Source organism: Panthera pardus, unplaced genomic scaffold, assembly GCF_024362965.1.
Source record: "Panthera pardus isolate Hobbes unplaced genomic scaffold, ASM2436296v1 HiC_scaffold_27, whole genome shotgun sequence".
Taxonomy (NCBI): domain Eukaryota; kingdom Metazoa; phylum Chordata; class Mammalia; order Carnivora; family Felidae; genus Panthera; species Panthera pardus.
The window spans coordinates 45,946,694-45,969,276 of record NW_026526843.1 but is presented as its reverse complement, the minus strand read 5'-3'; the positions used below and the strand labels follow the sequence as shown (position 1 = coordinate 45,969,276).

The window sequence follows — 22,583 nt, the reverse complement described above, 5'->3', positions numbered from 1 at the left end:
CTCTGTTTTTTTTCCAAGCCTCTCATGATTTAGAAGTCTTCCCTATTTATTTTTCTTCCAAGAATAATACATGCTTGTTATAAAATACATACATGTATATGTACATGTATGTGTATATATATATATATATATATATATATACACATACATACATAGTTGTGTGTGTACATATATATACATACACAAAGTATATAAATCAAAGGGAGACTCTCCCTCACACAACTCTCCAGAGTAATGTTACTGAACAGTTTTGTGTATCCTTGCAGGCTTTCTTTCTATGCATATACACGTGTAGATTTTTTACAAAAGCTTTTTGCATAATTGTTGTTCTATTAGACATATTATTCCTAACTTATTTTCTTTTATCTAAAATATGTATCTTCAATGTCTGTTCAAATCAGTGTGTATAGATCCACCTATTTATTTTTAACAGCTGTATAATATTTCATTTTGTGAGTGGCTCCAATAATAGGTAAGATTTGAGTACTTACTAGGTGTCAGAAACTATGAATTAACTCCTTGTAACAAGGCTACGAGGTAGGCCTCTTTGTTATCCCTATTCTACAGGTGCAGGAATTGAAGCACAATAAGGTCAGGGAGCTTATCCAAACCTGTGCTGATAAGTAGTGGAGCCAGGATGCAAACCTGAGTGTCCTGGCTCAGAGCCCACACCGTTACCTGTCATGCTGTGCCACCTCTCTGACACAGTCCACTTAACCAGTCCCCTGTTAATAGACATTTGAGTCGATTACAGAGTTTTGCTATTGCAAACAATGCTGCAGCAGCTACCCTCATCCATTTCTGCAAGTATTTCTCTAGGATAGGTTCCTCGACTTCTCTAGTTTTATAGGCAGAAAGAGCTTATTGATTCATTAAAAAAAAATTACTGAGTTCTAAAGCCCTGGAGAAGCTCAGAAGCTAGGACAGTTGACCAGAATTTTACTTCTCAAATGTCCTAGGAAAGTCATGTAAATATTCCGTAGGGTTTGCCAGCTGGGTGGTACCCCAGACCCCAGACTCACTGCCTTCTCTAAGCTGCTTGTATCTTTGCCTGAGTAAGGCATGACTGAGTCAGTTCTTGGGCTCTCATCTGGTGGCCCATAGCCAAAAAATCTCTGCTTGCTAAGGTTAGTGACTACAATGCCTCAGGGCCTGTGTTCTAGAATACAGAGGCAGAATAGTGTAACAGTGACGAATTTGTATTCTTGGACATACCTGCCTGGATACAAATCCCAGCTTCTCACCGCATATTCACAATATCACTCTGAAGCACTTACTTACTGCCTCTGTTCCTCTGTGTTCTTAGCTGTACAATGGAAACAATAGAAACCACTTAATAGGGCTATTGTGAAGATTAAAGAAGTTGGTGTATGTAGACTGATTAGTTAATTATGTGAAACATGGAATACAATAAGTTTTAACTGTTATTATTTATTTGGGCTATGGAAAAACTGTGACACTAATGATTACATAAAACAGTTGAAGAAGTCCATGACATTTTGGTGAGGAATGGGGAAGGGAGGGAGGAAGTAGCTGTTAAATAGCTAATATATTGACATGGTACAAAAGGATATTCAGTAAAAACTACATCTCTTGTTGGTGGGCTTTTGTGAGTGTGGGTAATTATTCTATTTTTCAACCCAAGCAGTGACTATATGGGAATTTACTTTATAATAATTCTATATATTTTATACATATGCTTTATGTATTTTCTGCAGGTATGTTTTTAAAACTGAGAGAAAATCCCACAGGAACGGAAGGAATTCTCCCACCCCTGTCTAGTAGCCATCTGTCTCCCTTCTCCAAAAGCAATCAATATTAACAGATTCTTTTGTATACTTTTATTGCATATAACTTTTTGCATACATGAGCACATATATTTCTTTTGGTTTTACACAAATGTAAACTAATTACCTTATTTTTTTCTACTTTTCTTTTTACTTAAAATTATGTCCCAAGAGATTATTCCATTTTGGCACATAAAGAGTTCTTAATTATGTTTTTAACAGCTGTATAGAATTCCATTATATGGATATGCCATTATTTATTTAACTAGTCCCCTAGTAATGGACATTTAGGTCGTTTGCATTTTTTTTTTTTTTTTGGCTATTTCAAGGCTTGCTTCAAATGCTAGCATTCTGTATACATCATTTTACACAAAATACAAATAAATATGTGTATCCAAAGCATTTTTCTTCATGCCTCCTGGGATTTGTACCTACAAAGTTGAGAACCTGTACGCTTACCTAATTGGAGTTTAATTCCATAAATCAAGTCAGGAAACATTCACTGAGTGAATGCTCTGTACCCGGCACTGTCTTAAAAAATATGTGGGGTATAAATAAATATCAGGCATGGATCTTATCTTCCATGAGCCAATAATTTTACTTTCATGTTGGAATCCTGGTATTTCACATATGTTTTTAAAGCTTTTATCTCTGCCCAAGAGAAATAATTTCTCCCATCTTAATCTTCCTGAAAGGGTGTATGTGTGGTTTTGAAAACCAAGAAGGGCATTCCTAGTAGCAAAAAGCCACAATTTGGTATCTAGCAGGATCCTAGGGGAGAACACAGAAGAGTCAGTTCCACCCCCAAAGCATCCTTCACACTACTCCATGTGTACAAATCACCTTAGCTCAAAACCATCTCTTCCATAAATACGTCCTAAATCCCTCCAACTTAAGGTGAACACTTCCTCCTCTGTGACCTCTCAAGACATGATTTCTGTGTCCCACATAAGGTATGAATCATTTTTTCCCTTAAGTTATACTTTTAAAAAATGTGTCTTATTTCCTACACTTGACCATCTGGGGACTAAGATTCCTCTCCAATTCCTCACAGCCTCTGCAAATTAAAAAGAAAAATAGGAAGAGAATCAGTATGTACAGGTGGTAATGTGGGACATCATGAAGATAAATAGGCAGAAATAAGAATCTTTGTGCAGAACAAAGAGCATTGGTCAGGAGTCAGGTGCCCTGGTTCACTTGTGTCTCAGCATCTTCATCTCTCAAATAGGATCATAATCCTTCCTGGGCCATCCTTACCAGGTTGCATTAAGGATCAAGAAAGACAATAGCAGGCTACAAAAGCATGTTATACAAGTACAGGGGGTGCTAGCATTTTCTTTCTTTTTTTTTTAAGGGAATGCTAGCATTTTGATGTGTGACAACTTTTTTTATTTTTAAAAATGTATTTATTTTGAGAGAGAGAGAGAGAGAGAGAGAGAGAGAGACGGAGAGCACAAGCAGGGGAGAGGGCAGAGAGAATCCCAAGCAGGCTCCATACCACCAGTGCAAAGCCTGATGATGCAGTGCTCAAACCCAAAAACCATGAGATTATGACCTGAGCTGAAACCAAGAGTCAGATGCTCAACGGACTGAGCCACCCAGGCACCCCAATGTTTGACAACTCTTAAACATTAATGTTTTACAGGTTAGCAAACCAAGATCTAGAGAGATGAAATGACTTGAGGTCACAAGTGGCAAAGTTTGGAAACAGCAGAGGATAGTCAAGGTAGGACTAGAAGGAGTTTATTCCTTCTCTGCCTATACTGGGATTAGACTATCTGAATTCTCTGACTCCTGTGTTTGTTTTATTTTTGTTTTGTGAAGCATCAACCTGATATCAGGTCAGAAGGGGAATAAGAAGGAAGGAAGTTAATCTGCAGAGAGGTGAACCTCAAAAGAGACAAAGATACTTCATGAAAGAAGAAATACAACTGGCCACAAAAAGTATAGGAAAAAAGTTAAGCATCTTTAGTAATTAATGAAATATGGAGTACTCCTTAAGATGCCATCTTCTCTTAAAAAATTGGCAAAGATGTTTTAAAAATAAGAATACTCACTCTTGGCAAGTATGCTGGGAAACTGGCACTCTCATCCATTGCTGGTATTAGTATAAAGTGATCTATTTTTTTCTAGGGCAATTTAGAAGCATCACAAACCTGAAATTGGTTCATACCCTTTGGTCCAGGAAGTTTTCCTTCTAGGAAAATATCCTAAGGAAAGAATCACAAATAAGCACAAGGCTGTTCATTGCAGTGTGACTTAAGTCTAATTATTAAAATTATGGTATATCCATTCAATTGAATAGGATACAATGATTACAGCTAACATTTATTGAGCAGTATACATACTATTGCCAGGCACTGTACTAAGTTATTTAAATACATTATTAATTTTAATAATTAGAATAACTATGAAGGCAGTATCATTGTCATCTCCATCTTGCAGATGGGAATACCGAAGCTCAGAGAGAAGTTAACTCATCCCAGGCCACACTGCTATTAAGTTGAATAGTGTGGATCTGAATTTAGGTCTGTATGATGCCAAAGCCCATGGCCTCAACCATAGTGCTCTATCACCTTTGCAGTCATTAGAAATCATGTTTTAGAGGAATAGATAGTGACATTCTAAAATGATCATGATATAGGGGCACCTGGGTGGCTCAGTCTGTTAAGCATCCGACTTCGGCTCAGGTCATGATCTCACCATTCGTGGGTTCAAGACCCGCATCGGGCTCTGTGCTGAGAGCTTGGAGCCTGGACCCTGCTTCAGATTCTGTGTCTCCCTCTCTATCTGCCCCTCCCCCACTTGCACTCTGTCTGTCTGTCTCTCTCTCTCTCTCTCTCAAGAATAAATAAACATTGGGGTGCCTGGGTGGCTCAGTCAGTTGAGCTTCCGACTTCGGCTCAGGTCATGATCTCACGGTCTGTGAGTTCGAGCCCCCTGTCGGGCTATGTGCTGACAGCTCAGAGCCTGGAGCCTGCTACAGATTCTGTGTCTCCCTCTCTTTCTGACCCTCCCCTGTTCATGTTTTCTCTCTGTCTCAAAAATAAATAAACATTAAAAAAGAATAAATAAACATAAAAAAATTTTAAATGATCATGATATAAATGATAAATGAAAAAAGCACAATTCAAAATGATATATATGTATCATATGATGGCAATTGGATATGTATGGATATATTTTTTTCATAGAAAAACTACTATAAGGCTTCATACCTATTAGTTATTTCTGGGTGGTAGTGTTATAGGTTATTTTAATTTCCATCCTTATGATGTTTTTTGTATTTTCCAGTTTTTCTGTAAAGAATATGCATTATTTGTGTAATCAGCAAAAATAAAAATGTTGATATAACAAGAGGTCTGAAAGCAAGCATTTTGTAGCCTTCATGCTTGTGACACATCTATAGTAATTATTTTTTATCTGTTGTTTTATCTGTTTTCTGTTGGTGTCAGATGAGAGGGGAGCCATATTTTCAACCATTCTTTGGAGAATCTCTTTGGGGATGAGGAGCTACATAGCTGTGTAATCTCTAGAGACTGACTACAATTAAGTGTCCTTTTGACCTTAAATTCTTGCATCTTTGTGATCTGTAACAGTCCCCAATCTTGGACCATGGGCCCCTGAGGAGGAGGGAAGGGCACTCAATGCAAGAGTCCACAGATCTTTAAATGTATAAGTGCTTTTTCTTACTCTGTAAGTGCTAAAAGTATAGCTACTATTGTAGGTATGAGTGGGTGAAGTGAGATTCTTTTTTTAATCTTTCTTAAGAAGGGGCCCTTAAACCTAAAATGTTGGGAACCACTGAAATAGAGACTACAAATGGTGGTTATTTAATCATCAACTTCAGGAATCAAAGATGATTATGTCCTGCCCTTTTGATCAGGGTTTTCATGTCTTTGCCCAACACTAAAAGATAGGACTTTTAGCATTTCCAAGCATTGTCTTTGTTACCCATTCTCATCACACTTGTGTACATTCCTTGTGTACATCTAACTTTTTCACTCATATCTTCCTGTTCTCAGCTTAGCTCCTGACATCTAAAGCTGAATATGTCTGAAGCATAGCTTATTATGGAACACTGCCCAAGCATAGCTTATTATGGAACACTGCCTTCATCCCCTACCCTACCAAATTTGCTCCTCCTCCAATCTTCCCTCTCTTGCTGTTGGTAACGTTATCCACCTAGCTCCCAAATTAGAAACTTTTCACTCCTTCACTTCCTTCACCCTTCACATCCAATTGATCACCGAACCCAATGTATTTTACCTCTTCAGTGTATCTCTTAATCCATGCTCTCTGCTCCATCTTCCCTGCAACTGCTTGCCTATTATAACAGCTCTTTAGTGGATTCTTCCCCTAGGAGAATCACTCCAAAAGGCAGCCAGAGGGCTCTTTCTAAAATGCAAATCTGGTCCAGTCACTCCCCTGCTTAAAATCTTCTGTTCCTCCCTATTATCTACAAGATAAAGCCTAGAATTCTCTGCTTGTCATTCAAGGCATGACCCAATCTGGCCACAGCCTCATTTTTCAGACTCGTCTACTGCTCCCCACAAGGCACCTACCTTGTACTCTGGTCACACCATACATTTCATTTTGTGCTTTTTGGAATTATTTATTAATTTTTTTTTATCTCTCCTGCCTAATGACGATCTGATTTCTCTCTCATGGCTCAACTCAAGTGTATTTCCTCTAGGGAGACTTTTCCTGACCTGACCAGGTAGAACTCACCTCACCTATCCCTTCACTCCATCCCATAAATACTTCTACCATTAATGCAAATAACACTTTATGACTTGATTTTTTTCTAGGTCTGTTCTTTCTGTGTGTGAACTCCTCAGGGATAGGCACCATGTCTTTTTCATCTCTGAGCCTCCTAAACTCTAGCCAAATGGAACTTACTGTTCTCTGAACATGCTATGCTTTTTTGTGATATCCACCTTTACAGAGGTGCATTCCTCCACTGGGGAGACCCTTCTTTCTTACTCCCCTTCTCTGCATAGACAAACATCTACTTGTCCTTTGAGACTCATCTCAAATGCAATTTCTCTGAAATCTTTGCACATTCTCAGAGTTAGTTGTCCCCAAGTCTGTGCTCACCAAGCCTTCTGGTCAAATCTCGATTATAACACTTGCCACATAAGCATTTTATGAGCTTATATGACTGCCTCCTCCCACCCTGCAACCTCCCCGACCCTCTTCCTCAGGCTCTGAGATCTCAGATAGCAAATCATCTTAGTGTCTCTAGCATAAAGCACAATAGATGAACAATAAATACTTCTTTGGTCAATAATTAAATAAAGCCTCTTATGGTACATGGTGGCCTGGGAAAAACTATTGGGTAGACCAGTAAGCTTTAATACTTATTTACATAACTGGTCAAGGTACCCTTGGGTAAGTGTTGGGTTCATAAGCCTTTTCTAGGTCTTGACTCTAAATCTGTCCTTGTTACTTTTCCAGGTGCTTATGGTCAACAGTTGGTGCACTGCCCATTCTCTCCCCCCATGAGCCTTGGTTCTGATGCAACCTATGGTCATGCAGGGATGCCCTTATACCCTCCCTCGATGTCATGAATGGCGGGCAGCTGACCAGTTCCATAACAGCAGCAGCCTCCGTAGCACCTGCCTGCAGCCTCAGGTAAGAGGCTGATGGCAAAAGAAAGTCCTGTGGAGAAAGGGTAGACACAGGATCTGTGTGTGTTCTTGTGGGTGTCCATGCTTCCTAAGGCTATGGGACACTCTCTATATACATGAATCTGTTTGGAGGGCATGGGACCTCCTTCTGACTCATCCCTTATCACTCATGAAGGTTTTTAAAAATAAAGTTTATTTATTTTGAGAAAGAGAGAGAGAGAGACAACGTGGGGGCAGGGGAGGGGCAGAGAGAGAGGGAATGAGAGAGAATCCCAAGCAGACTCCTCAGTGTCAGTGCCAAGCTCAATGTGAGGCTTGAACCCACAAAGTGTAAGATCATGACCTGAGCCAAAATCAAGAGTCAGATGCTCAATCAAGTGAGTCACTCAGGGGCTCCCTTGAAGCCTTTTATAGGGGGTATGGGGCAAAGAAATGTGTTGGTCTGGATAAGTGAAAGGGCCAAGAATGGCTGAGGGAGACTAGTTTCATGTTAACCTCCCAAGGAAGTCCCAGAAGAGTGTAACCCTTCAGGGTATCACCTAGGGCAAGGCATGATCTTCCTTTGCTTTAACTTCTTTATGGAATACTTCATGTTCTGCACCTGAAGAATATTCTCTCTCCTTCCATGGGCTCTTCCTCTCAAGCCTTTAGTCTTACAGCTCCTGGCAGAATCCCTGTAGCTTCATAGCTGTCTCTCCTTTCTCTCTCCTCCCCTAGGAGTGGAATGGTGGTACTGTGTGTTCCTGCCTATATATGTTGGTAGATGGGCAGAGGATGTATGAGAGGTAGTAATCCCAAGAGGATAGCCCCCTTCACTGACAATGAGGGAGGTCCATGGGAAAGTTGACTGGACAAGGGGGAAGCATAAACATATTTTGGCTTGTCCTACAATGCTTTGAGGTCCAGAGGCCATAAGGGTGTGAAAAAGTACTATGTCTCCTAGTATCTCACAGATGGGCTGTGGTGCTGAGTCACTGCTGGGGGTGCAGACAGCAGCTAAATATACAGGGAGGAGGGAAGGAGGGAGAACGGCAGCGGGGATGGAAAATGTGGGTGCTGGGGAGTCCATTTTGAAGAGAATAATGAGGAAAAGTCCAGAGAGGCATGACATCCAGGTCTTCCTGAGCTGTCTTCCCACATCTAACCAGAGAGAAATTGCTGCCTCTAACATATTCTCAGGCAAGTGCCAACTTGGAGTTCCCCAGTGTACCTACCCCTTTCCCAGACTGGGACTGCCATAGGGTCAAGGGATTGAGAAGTCTGGGCCCTTCCAAAAGGCTTGCCCTGCACATTTGTCCACCCCCTCCAAATTTCACCACCTAGACAGAGGGACCTAGGGCTTCATTTTGTGATTGAGAATGGTGAGAACCACCCCTCTCCTCTGCCACTGTCCACTTTCTTCTCTCCCTTCCCTATGGCCCTGACTTTGTCTTGAAGTTTCAAGAGATAAGGAGAGAGCCCTCTGGGGAGTGGAGTGAGAAACAAACATCTTGGCTATAAAATCCAGAAGTAGAAGGCCATTGGTAGCAAAAAATGTCGTTATTCATTATTTGCCTATTGTGTGCCTGGCTGTGCTAGGGGTACTTGTGAGTATAAGGGAGGACTAGGAGGGGAGAACAGGGTGAGGGAGTATAGTAAGGGGGCCAAGTGGGGATTTAGGAAACTAAGAAGAAGTCTGAAGAGAATGAAACCTAATATGGGTGGAGCCAAGTTCGTCATGGGCGCTTCCCTCAGAACCAGGACAACTTGGTTGTAGCTGAGTTACAAGGAGCCATTTCTAACTCTCAGTCTAGGGGATTCTGTGAGACTGGCTTGAGCCCAATTATCCCAGCATAAGCAAAACTGTGACCCAGAACTAGAGCCTGCTCTTGGCCTGTCATCCCCTGCCATCCCCCATCCACGCAGAATGACTCCACCCCAGACCCCCAGAAAGGGTCAGGCAGCTGCTCCAACTATTCCTGTAGGTGGGCCTCAGCATGGAAACAATGTGGAACTGTGGAAAGCCCAGAAAACTCTGTGGGAGATTAATGAGGATAGGAACAGAACACTTTTTTGGTAAAAATGAAGTGTTTTCCCTCAGTGTCGAAGAGTGGGGGCCTAGCTTGGGAATGTTAACATTTCCCCCAGGCAAGTCTGCTTGAAAGAGAGAAGAGTGACCACTTCCAGAAGGGGCCCTACCCCACAGGCCAGTGGCCCAGGATAACACAAGCAGGGCACAGGAGCCTCCCTGGCACTGGATCCCTGTACAGAGCTACTGAGTTCCATTTTGCCTTCTCCCTCCCCTGCAGAGGTTCAAGGGGATTCCCATAGAAAAATCTATTTCCCCCTAACCTTAGAGTGCAGTGAGAGGTCTGAGGAGGTGGATAATGACTCTCCCTTCACTCCTCTCTGCCTCTCAAAGGTAAGGTAGAACACCCCCTTGTTTTCATAGTAGGCTCAGATGAATCTTCTGCTGTTCAACTTCCTGATCCTACCATCCTGTGGCTCTGTCCCCAGGTGTGCCACACACATTCCTCACTGCTTCTGAGGACACTTAGTTAAAGACAAGGCTTATTTCCAAGCCCATCCTTCTGCCAGGCCTTGGGGAAAATAGCTTACCAGAGGTTTGTCACCAAAGTGGTCTGATCCTTTACTCCACCTCAGGGGAGGGGTAGGCCTGGACGCAGTGAGTCCTTTGTGTCTTCCATAGAAAATGAAAATAAATCAAGAGAAACTACCTTCTGCATGCCCTTCCTCAACACCATGGAATGCCCAGTTCCACTCCCGCAATCCTTGCCAGCCTGGGAGGGCCTTCCTGGCCCCGGTGTGGTGGGCTCAGATGGGAGTGAGCTGGAATTCCCCAGGGACAAAGCTCTGATTCACCAGCTGAGCCCTGACATAGCCGCCCCCTCTAGATTCCTGGGGGGTCAGTAAACAAACAGGGTGACAGCTCCCACCTCCTGACCTGGCTCAGCTCTGCCAGCCTTCCCTGAGGGAGCCTGCTTAGAGCCTGTCAGGATTCTGCCTGTGGCTCTCCAGACACTGATTCTGGAAGCAAGCTGAAGGATAATCATGGAGCTGCCTAATCCTGCAGTGGAGTTCCCAGGCAGCACAGGTAGGGTCACCTCATGGGAATATAGGGTGACTGAGTTCAGAACTTTGCCCTTGAGCCTGGTTGCTCCCTCACTTCCTTTCAGTGTGTGGCTGTGAGCTGTGGTTTTAATGGGATGATTGTTTTCTTAAATTGTTGGAAGAGTCTTGTGTGGGAAAGAAGTATGGTTTGGGGGGAAAGGGAGACTAGAAGAGTCTCAGCCACCAACAGAACTATGTTCTTTCTACAAAAGGCAAGCAGGTATACAGGTGGGCAGACAGGTGGGTTTCCCAAGTCTGGGACTGAGCAGCACAGGCTGAGATTTCCTCATCCAAACTCCCCTTCCCTCAATTCCCTTCTGCCTTTGGCTGGGCAGTCCTGGCAGTGTGCTAGAGGTGGCTAACTTATTTAGCACAACCCTCATTCCCCCAAACCTTGTAATTCCCTGCAGGGTGAAGAAGTGATGGGCTCTGAGATTTAGGGCTCAAGGGAAGCCTTTGGCAGGATCTATGGTCCTCTTGGCTGCTGACTCTGGTCAGCATCCTTTGGAGATCAGGGTCAAAAATATGGCTTTAGTTCTCTCTCAACCCATGGAAGATGAACAGTACTCTTTAGGACTATTTCCAGGCTTTCTGACTGGTGGAAAATGCAGGTGGGGAAGAGGGAGAGGGGGCATCAAGGCCTGGATTTATTTGAGAAGTAGGACATCTATTACTGATATCTTTCCCTGGCTGGTCTACTCTCTCTCCCTGAATCTTTTGATGCAGCCCCTCAGCTTTCTTTTCTTTTTCAGTGTGGGACACTGAGGTTGAGCCTACAGCTTACCTTGAATGCTGTGTTTGCCAGTGTTTGGGCAATTCTGAGCTGCTCTTATCTAAGGAAAATACTTCCAGAATCCCATCTGGGCAATAGTCTTGGCAGAATTTACAGTAATAATCCACCCCCAAACATACCCTGGGACATGCGCTTCTCTCTCCTTGTTCACATTTGTCCCATCCTTGGCTTGGTGCAGACCAGGGTGTGGCATACTCTGGGGATTGCAGGATGTCTATGTTTCTGTCCAGGTTAGAGTTGCTGCTACTGCCCCTGCGCCTCCTCAGGATGGTGCTGGGGTTTCCTGCCTAAGCCCAAAGCTATTCAACGGGTCTGTTGGTGCCGCTGGACCCCTCGAACCACGAGCCATGAATCTGTGTTGGAATGAAATCAAAAAAAAGTCTCACAACCTCCGGTAAGGCCTGGCCCTTAGAAACAGGAGCCTTAGGCAAATGGCTGGGGTGGTGTTGGGCTCCTTTTGCTTCTTCAACTTGTCATTCTCCTCTCAGCCTGTGTCAGCCTCATCATCCACTTCTCATCCTCTCATCAGCTTCATCATCTACTTCTCCACTTCCTTCTCTGGACCGTGGAAAGGACCCTGGGTCAGAAGTCAAGAGGCTTGGATTTGAGCCTAAGGTTTTTTTTTTAATATTTATTTATTTATTTTGAGAGAGAGAGAGAGAGAGAGAGAGGGAGAGAGAGAGAGAGAGAGAGAGAGAGAGAGAATCTCAAGCAGGCTACACGCTGTCAACACAGAGCTTCACAAGAGGCTCGATCTCACGAAGCTTGAGATTATGACCTGAGCCCATATCAAGAGTCCCATGCTTAACCGACTTAGCCACCCAAGGCCCCCCTGAGCTTCATTTTAAAGTAGTTGTGTCACCTTGGATATGTGGTTTAAGTTATCTGAATTTTACTCTCTTTTTTTTTTAAACAAAAACAAAAATGAGTGAAGGAACTTTCCTAACTACTTCACAGTGTTGTAAGGATTCTTATAAGATATGAAAATGCTTTCTGAACTTAAAAGCACTCATGTATAAATGAAAGATATGTGTGCTCCTTCCTCCTCTTCTTCTCATAACTGTCCTTCTTCCATCTCAGTAGATATTATCTGCTCTCTTTCCCATCCTTTTATGCCTTCTACTCCCATCCATTGGTTATCAGCCCACTTATTCCTCCCCAAACTGAAGGCAAATCTGTATGAGCATGAAGGCAATTCCTATATCAGTTGTCCCTCTTCTCCCTACCCTTCTGTATAACCTACCCCCACACTTTTCCTCTCCACTCCCTATTATCAAAGCCCAAACCCCTGGCTTTTGGTAGGCTTTGGCTGGAATGAGACAGTGTAGAGAAGTTGAAAGAATGCAGGCTCTGGGATCAAATAAACCTGAGTTCAAATCATAGCTATACCAGTGATTTAACTGTGTGACCTTGGGCAAATTACTTAACCTTCTTAGGCAATAGTAGTACCTACCTCATAAGGTCACTGCTCTGAGAATTAGTGGAAGTACTGACTTAGGTAAGGGTTTGGTCCAGGTAGTAGGGAAGTAATGAATAGTTATTATTGTCAGCTAAGGGGAATGGTCTTGATAGCTGTACCTAGGCTGGCCTCTAGCTTCCTACCACTTGGTCCTCAGCTCATGGTTCATTTGTGGGAGATGGCTTACAGAGATGATTATAGTGTATGCATTTTTCTCCTTCCATATGTCAAATCTCTAGCCTCTGGTGCTGTCGTCCTTTGGGACCCTCGGGCTATGTATATTTGTATGTGTCCTCACACAAGTGAGCACCCATGTTCAGTCACCTCATTTGCCCTTTCACTTACTGTATCCTCTTCCTACTCAGAGGTCAGGCTCTGAGAAGCCTCTGTTGATGAGTAGTTTGGCATGGTTTGAGTTCCTCAAGGGCAAGAGGGTAACCAGACAGCTGTCACCCCTAATGCCCTTGTTCAGTTTCCTCCCCTTCCCAGCTTGATGCTGGGCAAGCAACTGAATTAGCTGACATCCACACTGTCACACCTCCCCACTCATGGACCTACCCATTGGTTTTAGTACTGTACTCCATGCAAAGGTACATTGGGAACCTCTGTGGATGGGTAAGATGGAGGGCTCTGGGCGTCCTCCTACTTCAACCAGAGAAGCTCCTCTTTACTCTGTTTTATATATATTAAAGTTCTACACAAGTGTTTGGGGAAAAAGTGTTTTGCCACTTAAAAAGAAGGTTGAAAATCACTGGTCTTTTGCATTGTGTGCAGTGCTCGCCTAGAGGCCTTCTCAGACCACAGTGGGAAGCTTCAGCTCCCTCTCCAAGAGATTATTGACTGGCTCAGCCAGAAAGATGAGGAATTGTCAGCTCAGCTGCCCCTGCAAGGGGATGTGGCTCTGGTGCAACAGGAGAAGGAGACACATGCGGTAGGTTTGAACTACGGAGGCTGTGGCGTGTCACCTCTCAGCTGGGAAGGGAGCTTTTCTGCAGTGTTCTGACAGATGAGCACTTAACCTCTGCTTAGACATCTGAAGTAACAGGAAGCTGGATACAGTTTTACTGGGTTTTGGATAGCACACCACCAGAGTAAGTCAAAACTCTTCTCCCTGGCCCTTTCATCAAATACTGACCTCTCTTAAAATCCTGCCCTGATTTTCAGTGGGGACATGGAAAAATGAACATAATATAATGTTAAGTGAAAAAAAACATAGGATACAAAAACTATATACAGGTGGATCTCAGTTGTACAAAAACAAATATAGACGTGTGTACATGTATACACACATACAAAAACATAAGAAAGAACTATATCACAAAGCCCACAATGGTTAACTCTTGGTGACAAAATTAGAGTTCTTTTTAATTTTTCTTCTTCATGCTTTTCTGAAGTTTCTAAGATTTCTGTGACATATATTACCTCTTATAATCAGAAATTAACAACAGATATTTCTTAAAAATGAATACAGAATGCAGTAGGAGAAATAATTATGTGACATGGTAGAGGTGTTAGCTAAAGCTACAGTGGCAATCACATTGCAATATAAATGTACCAAATCAATATGTTGTATATCTTAAACTTACACAATCTTCTATGTCAATTATATATCAGTTTAAAAAGTGGAAACAGAATGGAATACAGTACAGCAAAAAAAATTAACTATAACTGAATGCCACAGCATGGATTACTCTTAAAAACAGTATGTTTAGTGAAAAAAAGCCAGGTACAAAAAGAGTACATACTGCATAATACCATTTATGCAAAGTGTTCAAAAATGGGCAAGACTAATCAGTGGTATTACAAGTCAGGATACTGGTTACCTAAGGGGAAGGGGTGATATAGTGACCAGAAGGGGCCCTTGAGTATACCTGCTGGGATGCTGGTGGAGTTCTGTTTCTTGATCTCAGTGCTGGTTACAGACATGGAATTACTTTATGGAAATTCACTGAGCTGTACACTTTTGATTTGTGTACGCTTCTCTATATTTCGACAAATTTTAATTAAAATTATGATATAAATCCTGCCTGTCTGGTTTTGATTTCTCTAAAGCCCCTTACTGGGGAATTTCTGGGTCTTCCAGAGAACCAAGATTTTCAACACCAAATCCTTACATTTCTCTCTACCTTGTGGCATATACAGACCCATTTCATACTAAATAGATCTCCCTATGTCAGAGTCACTCTTCTGCTTATAGAGAGGGACTGCAGCTTTTTATGTCTGGGTAGCCCAAAGATGCATGATAATGCTACAGGATCAAGTTGCACTAAGGAAGAAAGGTTGTCAATTGCAGAATAGAATTTGAAGCAGTTTAAAGACTTTACTTCCCTATTGACCATGTTGCTAAACTTCATAGGCCTTTATGGAAGATGTCAAGTCTCGGGGCCCTTATATCTACTCTGTTCTGGAGTCAGCTCAGGCCTTCCTGTCCCAGCACCCATTTGAGGAATTAGAGGAGCCTCGTTCTGAGAGCAAAGGTGGGTAGTCTTCCTCTCTTTTACCTTCTTCTTGAACTGCTAAACACCTTCCATCCTTCCCCAAACTCAGTTTCTCAGCTATTATCTAGGAGAATAATTTTCTCTTAGGAGTCCAAAGTTGGGAAGGAGCAAGGTTCACACTGCAAGAAAAAGCAAAGAGAACAAAAGAAAAAAAGAAAGAAAAAGAAAAATGAAAAAGCAAAGAGAACAGAACCTGGAGCAGGGAAGACCAATGGGTGGCTCAAAGCTGTATGTGACTATGTGGAGCATCATGTGTGGCATTCTAATGAGACATAAAAAAGAAAAAACAAAAGACTCAAATGCATTGAGCTGACTCTGAATAAAAGTAGTAGTATGTCCTTTAAAAACGTACTCCTTTAAAGAAAAATAAAATAAAATAAAATAAAATAAAATAAAATAAAAAGTGTACTCCTTTATTCCGACATAGAGAGACATGCAGTGATGTTCTAATCAATGAGAAAATAAAAAATCTTTTTAAAATCTAAAAAGTTAGGTGATGACATTTCAGGAGAAAATTTATTGTGGGTCTTTATTGTGGTGACTTCTGGCCCCTTTCCTCAGTAGAGTAGGCCACTCTAGGTCTAGGTTCAAATAAGGGAGCAGGGTGGGATTCTTGGGGTAGCCCAGCAAGCCCTCTTCTCCAGAAGGAGTTCTCAACCTTTCAAGACTGGCTATGAATAGCCTGGAAGGATCCTTTGTTAACTGAGCTCTTTGTTAAAGCTGTTGACTCTCTCGGTTTACTTCCAGCCCCTCAGTAGGAGGCTATTAGTCAATTTACTATCCAATGGGCCTCAGATAGGACAAGTTCAAAAGAGAGCAGGACAGTTCCAATTAACCTGGAGTTTTGGGTGTCTGAATCTACTTCTGAAGGGAGTTCCAGGGGAGGATGAAGAAACCTACAATTTAAGAGCCTAGATAGAAAAGCTGGGAAAGTTATGCTAACCTCTCCTAGGCATAAAATACTTCCCTTCTTTGGATGGAAGTGGGCAGCAGACACTAATGCAAAATGGCATTCCAGGGTCATGTGCATAGGACTCTGGATGATTTGCCTCACTGTGCCTCTTAAAATATTTTACTCACTGGGGTGCCTGGATGGCTCAGTCGGTTGAGCGTCTGACTTCAGCTCAGGTCATGATCTCACACTCCATGAGTTTGAGCCCTGCGTCGGGCTCTGTGCTGACAGCTCAGAGCCTGGAGCCCGCTTCAGATTCTGTGTCTCCCTCTCTCTCTTCCCCTCCCGGCTCATGCTCTGTGTCTCTCTGTTTCAAAAATAAATAAAAACATTTTTAAAAAATTAAAAAAATAAAATATTTTACTCACTGTTTACCTTGCCCATTTTTTTAAGAATATGAAGAAATCCTCTTAGCAAGTGGAAAGTAACAACATGGTCTCTTGACTGTGGTGTTGGATCCATGAACCTACATGTGTGGTAAATTGCATAGAACTAAATATACACATAGGGGCACATGAACATTTTACAGAGGTATATCTTTGCCTCTGTCTTTCCCATGGCTGCCCCTGCCAGGTTGGCCTGACCTGGCTTCCTGCTTGCTCTTACAGATACTTCTCCCAGACAGCGGATCCAGAACCTTAGCCGCTTTGTGTGGAAGCAGGCAACGGTGGCCAGTGAACTATGGGAGAAGCTGACAGCCCGCTGTGTCGACCAGCACCGCCACATTGAGCACACTCTGGAGGAGCTATTGGAGATCCAAGGGGCAATGGAGGAATTAAGCAATACTCTGACCCAGGCTGAGGGAGTCCGAGCCACTTGGGAGCCCATTGGGGATCTCTTCATTGATTCACTCCCTGAGCACATCCAGGCTCTTAAGGTATACAGGCCCCCTAACCTGGCTAAAGTCCACCCTGAAACCTGACACTCCTCCCAGACCATGTCCCTGCTACTGAAGCTTCATTGTTGTCCCAGGTTGTAACTGAGCCTTTTCCAGTTTATGTGCTGGATTTTGGGGCCCGTTTAGCTGGAGTCTCCTCTGTCCTTTTAACGGTCTTCTCTTTCCCTTGTGTTTTCTGAGAGTAAAAAATGAAGCGGATAAGGACAGTGGCCCCCCTCACCTTCATCCAAATGGCCTAATAGCAAGCACCTGGATCGTGCTATTGAAACAAAAGTCTGGGTGAAGAAGGAGTAGTTGAGATGAATGACTAATGGTTCCTCTTACCTACTTTCTCTTTGCTGTGGGACTTGGGTCCTGGTTCTATAGCTATTCAAAGAAGAATTCTCCCCTATGAAAGATGGAGTGAAATTGGTGAATGATCTGGCCCATCAACTTGCCATTTCTGATGTACACTTGTCAATGGAGAATTCCCGCGCCCTGGAGCAGATCAATGTTCGGTGGAAACAGCTACAGGTAGAAGAGAAGCCTGGAGTGAGCCAATGGAAAGAGCTTTGATATAACTAGGCTTGGGAGAATCTTCTTCTGGCCAAAAGAAAGTGAAGGGGCATTAAAGTGGGATGGGACCTCCATGGGGAAAGAATAGTAGAGCATTTGGGGCCAGGGAACAGTCTTCTCAACCTCTAAGCTGCAGGAAGTAATTGAAATGAAGATTTGAGAGGGGCCTGTCTAAATGTGGGCATTTAGGGTCAGATAAGAAGTGACTGCGGCCTGTAATTAAGAATGCTCTTCTCTGACCCTTGGGAGTGATGTGGAAGCACTAGGAGCCATGGAAGGATCTAGAGCCAGAGACGAGTTAGCTTGTGAAGGACTTCACAAAGATTTCTGGAGGTGCCTGGAAATCTCACACTAAATATCTGGAATGAATTCACTCTGCCTCTTTCCATAGGTGTCAGTTGGCGAGAGGCTTAAGCAGCTCCAGGATGCCCACCGGGACTTTGGGCCTGGGTCTCAGCATTTCCTCTCCTGTACGTGAGACAAACTAGACTTCACTTACCAGAACCGCAGATACCTTACAAGAGAGTCTACTCATGTCCCTTGGGGGTCTGGTAGGAGCCCAATATATCTTGGCATCCAAGAAGCAGTAAGGATAAAGCAGTGCAGTATAGTGGAAGAAAGGACAGGGTCTCAAATCAGAGAGACCTGGATCTGAGCCTCTGCTCCTTGACTTAATAGCTGTGCAAGCCTGAAGAAAATAGCTTAACCTTTCTGAACATCAATTTTCCCATATGAAAAAAGAAGAGAAAATATTACCTAACTCATAGGGTTATGGGAATATTAAATAACTTGAATTTTTCAACAATATTTATTGAAGACCTAATGTGGGCCAGGTAGTGTTCCAGGCACTGGAGCTACATCAGTGAGAACAAAACAGACAAGTCTTTAGACTTATAGAACTTCTACACTAGTAAGGGAAGCCAGAACATAAACAAATAAGTAAAATCTATATAAGGTAAATTGGTGACAAGTGCTGTGGGAAAAAAAATAAAGCAGGGAAAGCATGAAAAGGCAGTGCTGGACTTAATGAGGGAGGCATTGCAATTTTGAATAGGGTAGTCAGGAAAGGCTTCACTGAGAGCTCTCGGAACAGAAACCTCAAGGAGACAAGGGAATGAGCCACGTGGATAATTGAGGGAAGAGCACACCAGGCACAGGGAACAGCAACTTCAAGGACCTCAAGGAAGGGGTATGCCTGAGGAACAGGAAAGAGGCAGGTGTAGAAGTAATATGGAGAGGAGAAAGCGGGAGATCAAAAAGGGTAGCAGGAGGCCAGAGCACTGAAGGCCTTGTAGGCTATGGTAGGAACTTGGGATTTTACTCTGAATGGAATTGAGAACCTTTGGAGGGGTTTGAGCAGAAGGGCAACATGGTGATAATCCAGGTGAGGGATTATGGTGATCCAGGTAAGGGTGGTAGCAGTGGAGATGGTGAGGATATACAGATGTGAAAATTAGATATGTACACAAAGCATTTGGCAAAGTATCTGGCTCATAGTAGGAACTCAATAAATGTTAATGGCAGTTAGAACTATTGCTATTAAATAATCACTGGCATGCAGCTATACCTATAGAGGGCTCTTGTATCCAGGGAAACTGCAGTGAGGAGGTTTGCCAGGTGACTTAGCCTCTCCTCAAACATCTGGAAGATAAAGACATGGAGCAGAGAAGGGCATCCTTTTCCAGAATTCCTCACCAGAAAGAAATGGGCAATACCATTCCCCATTGTCCCATAGGACTGAGAAGCTTGGCCTTCTGAGGGAAAGTTTTTGAGCCCCATCAGGAAAGTAGTCCACTTCATATCTCTAGCAGCACTGCAGCTGAATGTGTAGAAATGGCAGGCTGCCCAGGGAAGAGATCATCAAGGTGGCTGAGGCCAGATAGTCCTCTTCATGCCCTTGCCACATCATTGACACATGAGGGTATCAGTGACAATTTCTTCTTCCCTTGCCCTAACATCAGCGAGAGAAGTACGTTTATTAGTCTTGCCCCACCTTCAGGGGCTATTAAGAGCTGGTAATGCAAGTCAGACATCCCTGTTTTGGACTTAACCACCTATTTGGGAGGATAGAGCAGGGGAGTCAACAGGAACCTAAAAAGTATTAGTGGCCAACTTCTTTCTCTTTCTCTTCTTTACCAGCCTCTGTGCAGGTTCCCTGGGAAAGAGCAATTTCACCCAATAAAGTTCCCTACTACATCAAGTGAGTGACCATCTGAATTAGAAGTGGGTCATTCACCTGCCCACCCTCCTCCCTTGCCTATCCTTTTTTTCTCCCTGTTACTCCTTATCTGTTGGGATTCCTCCATCCAGTCCAGTTTTTCCTCCTACTCATCTCAAGAGCTCAAGATTCTGCCTGGGGAAAGGTGCTTTGGGATATTAATGGTCCACCCTCGGATCCTGCAGTTCCTTGCATCCAAACTATCACTGAGTGAAGCGCATATGTGTGTGGGGAGGGTGGGGGGTGGTGTGGACCCTGGTATTATTGATGCTTTTGTTTGTAGCCACCAGGCTCAGACCACTTGCTGGGACCATCCCAAGATGACTGAGTTATACCAAACCCTGGGTAAGAATTCAGAGTTCCTGTATAGGGTGGAGATCTATATAGCTGCCTTTTTCCTGTAAGAACAGAAGGGAATTCCATTCAACAAACAGGTGGGGGTAGAAGGGGGCACCTTGTCATTTACCCAGTGGCCTTCCTTCCTTTCTCCTCTGCACCTCCCTCAACTGGAGGCTCTACATTCCTCCTAGACCATTTTACCATCACATTAGGGAATTATTCTTACAGACCTGCTTTGAAAGACACTGTCCAGGCTATGATGAATATGACTTCCGTGTGCCTTAGTTTTGGCTACTAAGAGATTCACCATTAAGGTTGCAAATTTTATCCATGCTGATGCATGTGAATATAGCTCATTCACTTTCTTTGCTGTAGAGTGTTCCATTTTATATACAACAGCTTCTTCATCCAGTCTACTGTTGATGGACTTTTGGGTTGTCTATAGTTTGGAACTAGTAAGGACAGTGCTGCTAACCTCTTGTACATGTCTTCTGGTGCACATGTGCACGTTTTTCAGTCTAAAGGTCTAACATCATTTCAGTGTGTTGTGAACAAACTAGGAAATTTGAAAGTGCAACAGATCCTTTGCAAGAATCATATTCAATATTAATTTTGTTATGTTTTTACTTTATCAAAAATCTAGTAAGGTATTATCTCCTGAAATATTGTGATTCATTTATTTATACATGCACACATAGGGTGTACATATTGGACGGTGATATCAAATGAATGTCTTACTGTGCATCTTGGTCAATAAATGCTTGAAAATCACTGCTCTAGGATATGTAGCCAGATGTGTTGTGGGATATGTGAATGTTCAATTTTACTAGGTACTGCCAAGTTGTTTTCTGAGATGGTTGTATCAGTTTATACTTCCACCAGCAGGTCCTCATTTATCCACATCTTTTCTAACACTTTCTGTTTCTTTTTTCTTTTTTTTTTTTTGCCAATCCAGTGGGTGTAATATGGTATCTTGTGGTTTTAATTTGCATTTCCCTGATCTGAGTGTGTCTCTTTCCATTATTTGTAGCTGATCTGAACAACATTAAGTTCTCAGCTTACCGCACTGCCATGAAGCTACGCAGAGTCCAGAAGGCGCTGCGTTGTAAGTTTCCCATCTCACTTCCCCGCAGCCTTCACCCTACTCCCACTCTTCCTCATCTCCTAGCTGTTTTCCACTTTGATTCCACCTTGTCCAGGGTTGTTGATTGGCTTGTCTCCAAAAGCTGGAGTATGCTGGTTGTGGGCACCTGCTCTTTCCAGGGGCCTTCCATTATTTCCAAGCCCCAGACTTGTTTCTAAATTAACCCATAACTATCCTCCTCCTTGTCCCTTCCCTGCCCAGCATGGATAATCAAGCAACTGTTTTGTGGCAGGAAGTAGTCCAGCCCAAGGTTTGGAGCCATCAGGGGCTTGTGTTCTTTTGCCATCTTGGAGTTGGTTATTGAATGTATCAGAACTATTGAAGCAAGTGCCAGTGGTTAGGGGACAATGTGGCTATAGATAAAATGTGCTTTCTAGCCTTTCTTAGGAAGGCTATCCATTCAGTCTTCCTGGCCCAGGCATGTCTGACTAGGCTGGTTCCATCATTCCAGATAAATAGAAAGTCCTCTTGAGGCATGTCACATTTACCCAGACATACCTGAGCCTTCATAACTGGTATCTAGGTTCTCAGAACAAGGTTCATGAACAAACCTGTTTGCTGTTGAAATGTGTGTAAAGACAGAGAAACGTAAAATAGGATTTGACTCCTTGGGAGTTAATACAACAAAGGAGGTGAATTTACTCACATCCTACCATCTTCTTGAAACTGATGCCAAAGAACATATGGGTATATACATGTTTGGGGTTAATTTCCGTGGCCTTTCACTGCCATCTCCCTCTTCAGGATGAGGATCTTGGTGAAGGGCAATCTTGTATCATACTTATAAATGGATGGTCTGGAGATTCAGTCAAATTTGGTGATGCTAGTGGTGTTATCTTCTCATGTAGTCCTAGGAGTTCTACTTTTGGCCACTCTACCTCTCTTTTCCTTCCCAGTGGACCTGGTAACTTTAACCACAGCCCTGGAGATCTTCAATGAGCATGATCTGCAGGCCAGTGAGCAAGTGATGGATGTGGTAGAGGTCATTCACTGCCTGACGGCCTTATATGAACGGCTGGAGGAGGAAAGAGGCATCCTGGTCAATGTGCCACTCTGTGTGGACATGAGCCTCAACTGGCTCCTCAATGTTTTTGATAGGTAAGGGCCTGTACCCCTCCCCCCCCAGAAGCCTCCAGGATGAAATCCAATGGGATATCTGAAGTGGGCATTGTGAGAAGGGGTCACTCCCACAGTGG

The 22,583-nt window shown here is 43.1% G+C and overlaps 1 protein-coding gene across 7 annotated transcripts in view; it reads left to right on the top strand.

Moving 5' to 3' along the window:
• DRP2 (dystrophin related protein 2) overlaps positions 1-22,583 on the top strand; it is a 104,091-nt gene that overhangs the window by 66,271 nt on the left and 15,237 nt on the right. For 3 of the 7 annotated variants that reach the window (XM_053891406.1, XM_053891405.1, XM_053891407.1), the window contains exons 2-12: positions 7,248-7,424; positions 11,555-11,718; positions 13,558-13,714; positions 15,140-15,260; positions 16,842-17,110; positions 17,498-17,644; positions 18,078-18,156; positions 19,826-19,886; positions 20,188-20,249; positions 21,274-21,348; positions 22,284-22,485. In XM_053891406.1, the coding sequence (XP_053747381.1) occupies positions 7,308-7,424; positions 11,555-11,718; positions 13,558-13,714; positions 15,140-15,260; positions 16,842-17,110; positions 17,498-17,644; positions 18,078-18,156; positions 19,826-19,886; positions 20,188-20,249; positions 21,274-21,348; positions 22,284-22,485 (1,454 nt within the window). In that variant the 5' untranslated portion in view covers positions 7,248-7,307. Of the gene's footprint in view, positions 1-7,247; positions 7,425-10,394; positions 10,515-11,554; positions 11,719-13,557; positions 13,715-15,139; positions 15,261-16,841; positions 17,111-17,497; positions 17,645-18,077; positions 18,157-19,825; positions 19,887-20,187; positions 20,250-21,273; positions 21,349-22,283; positions 22,486-22,583 lie in introns of those variants that run through there. The other 4 variants (XM_053891409.1, XM_053891408.1, XM_053891410.1 and 1 more) reach the window with 4 other exon arrangements.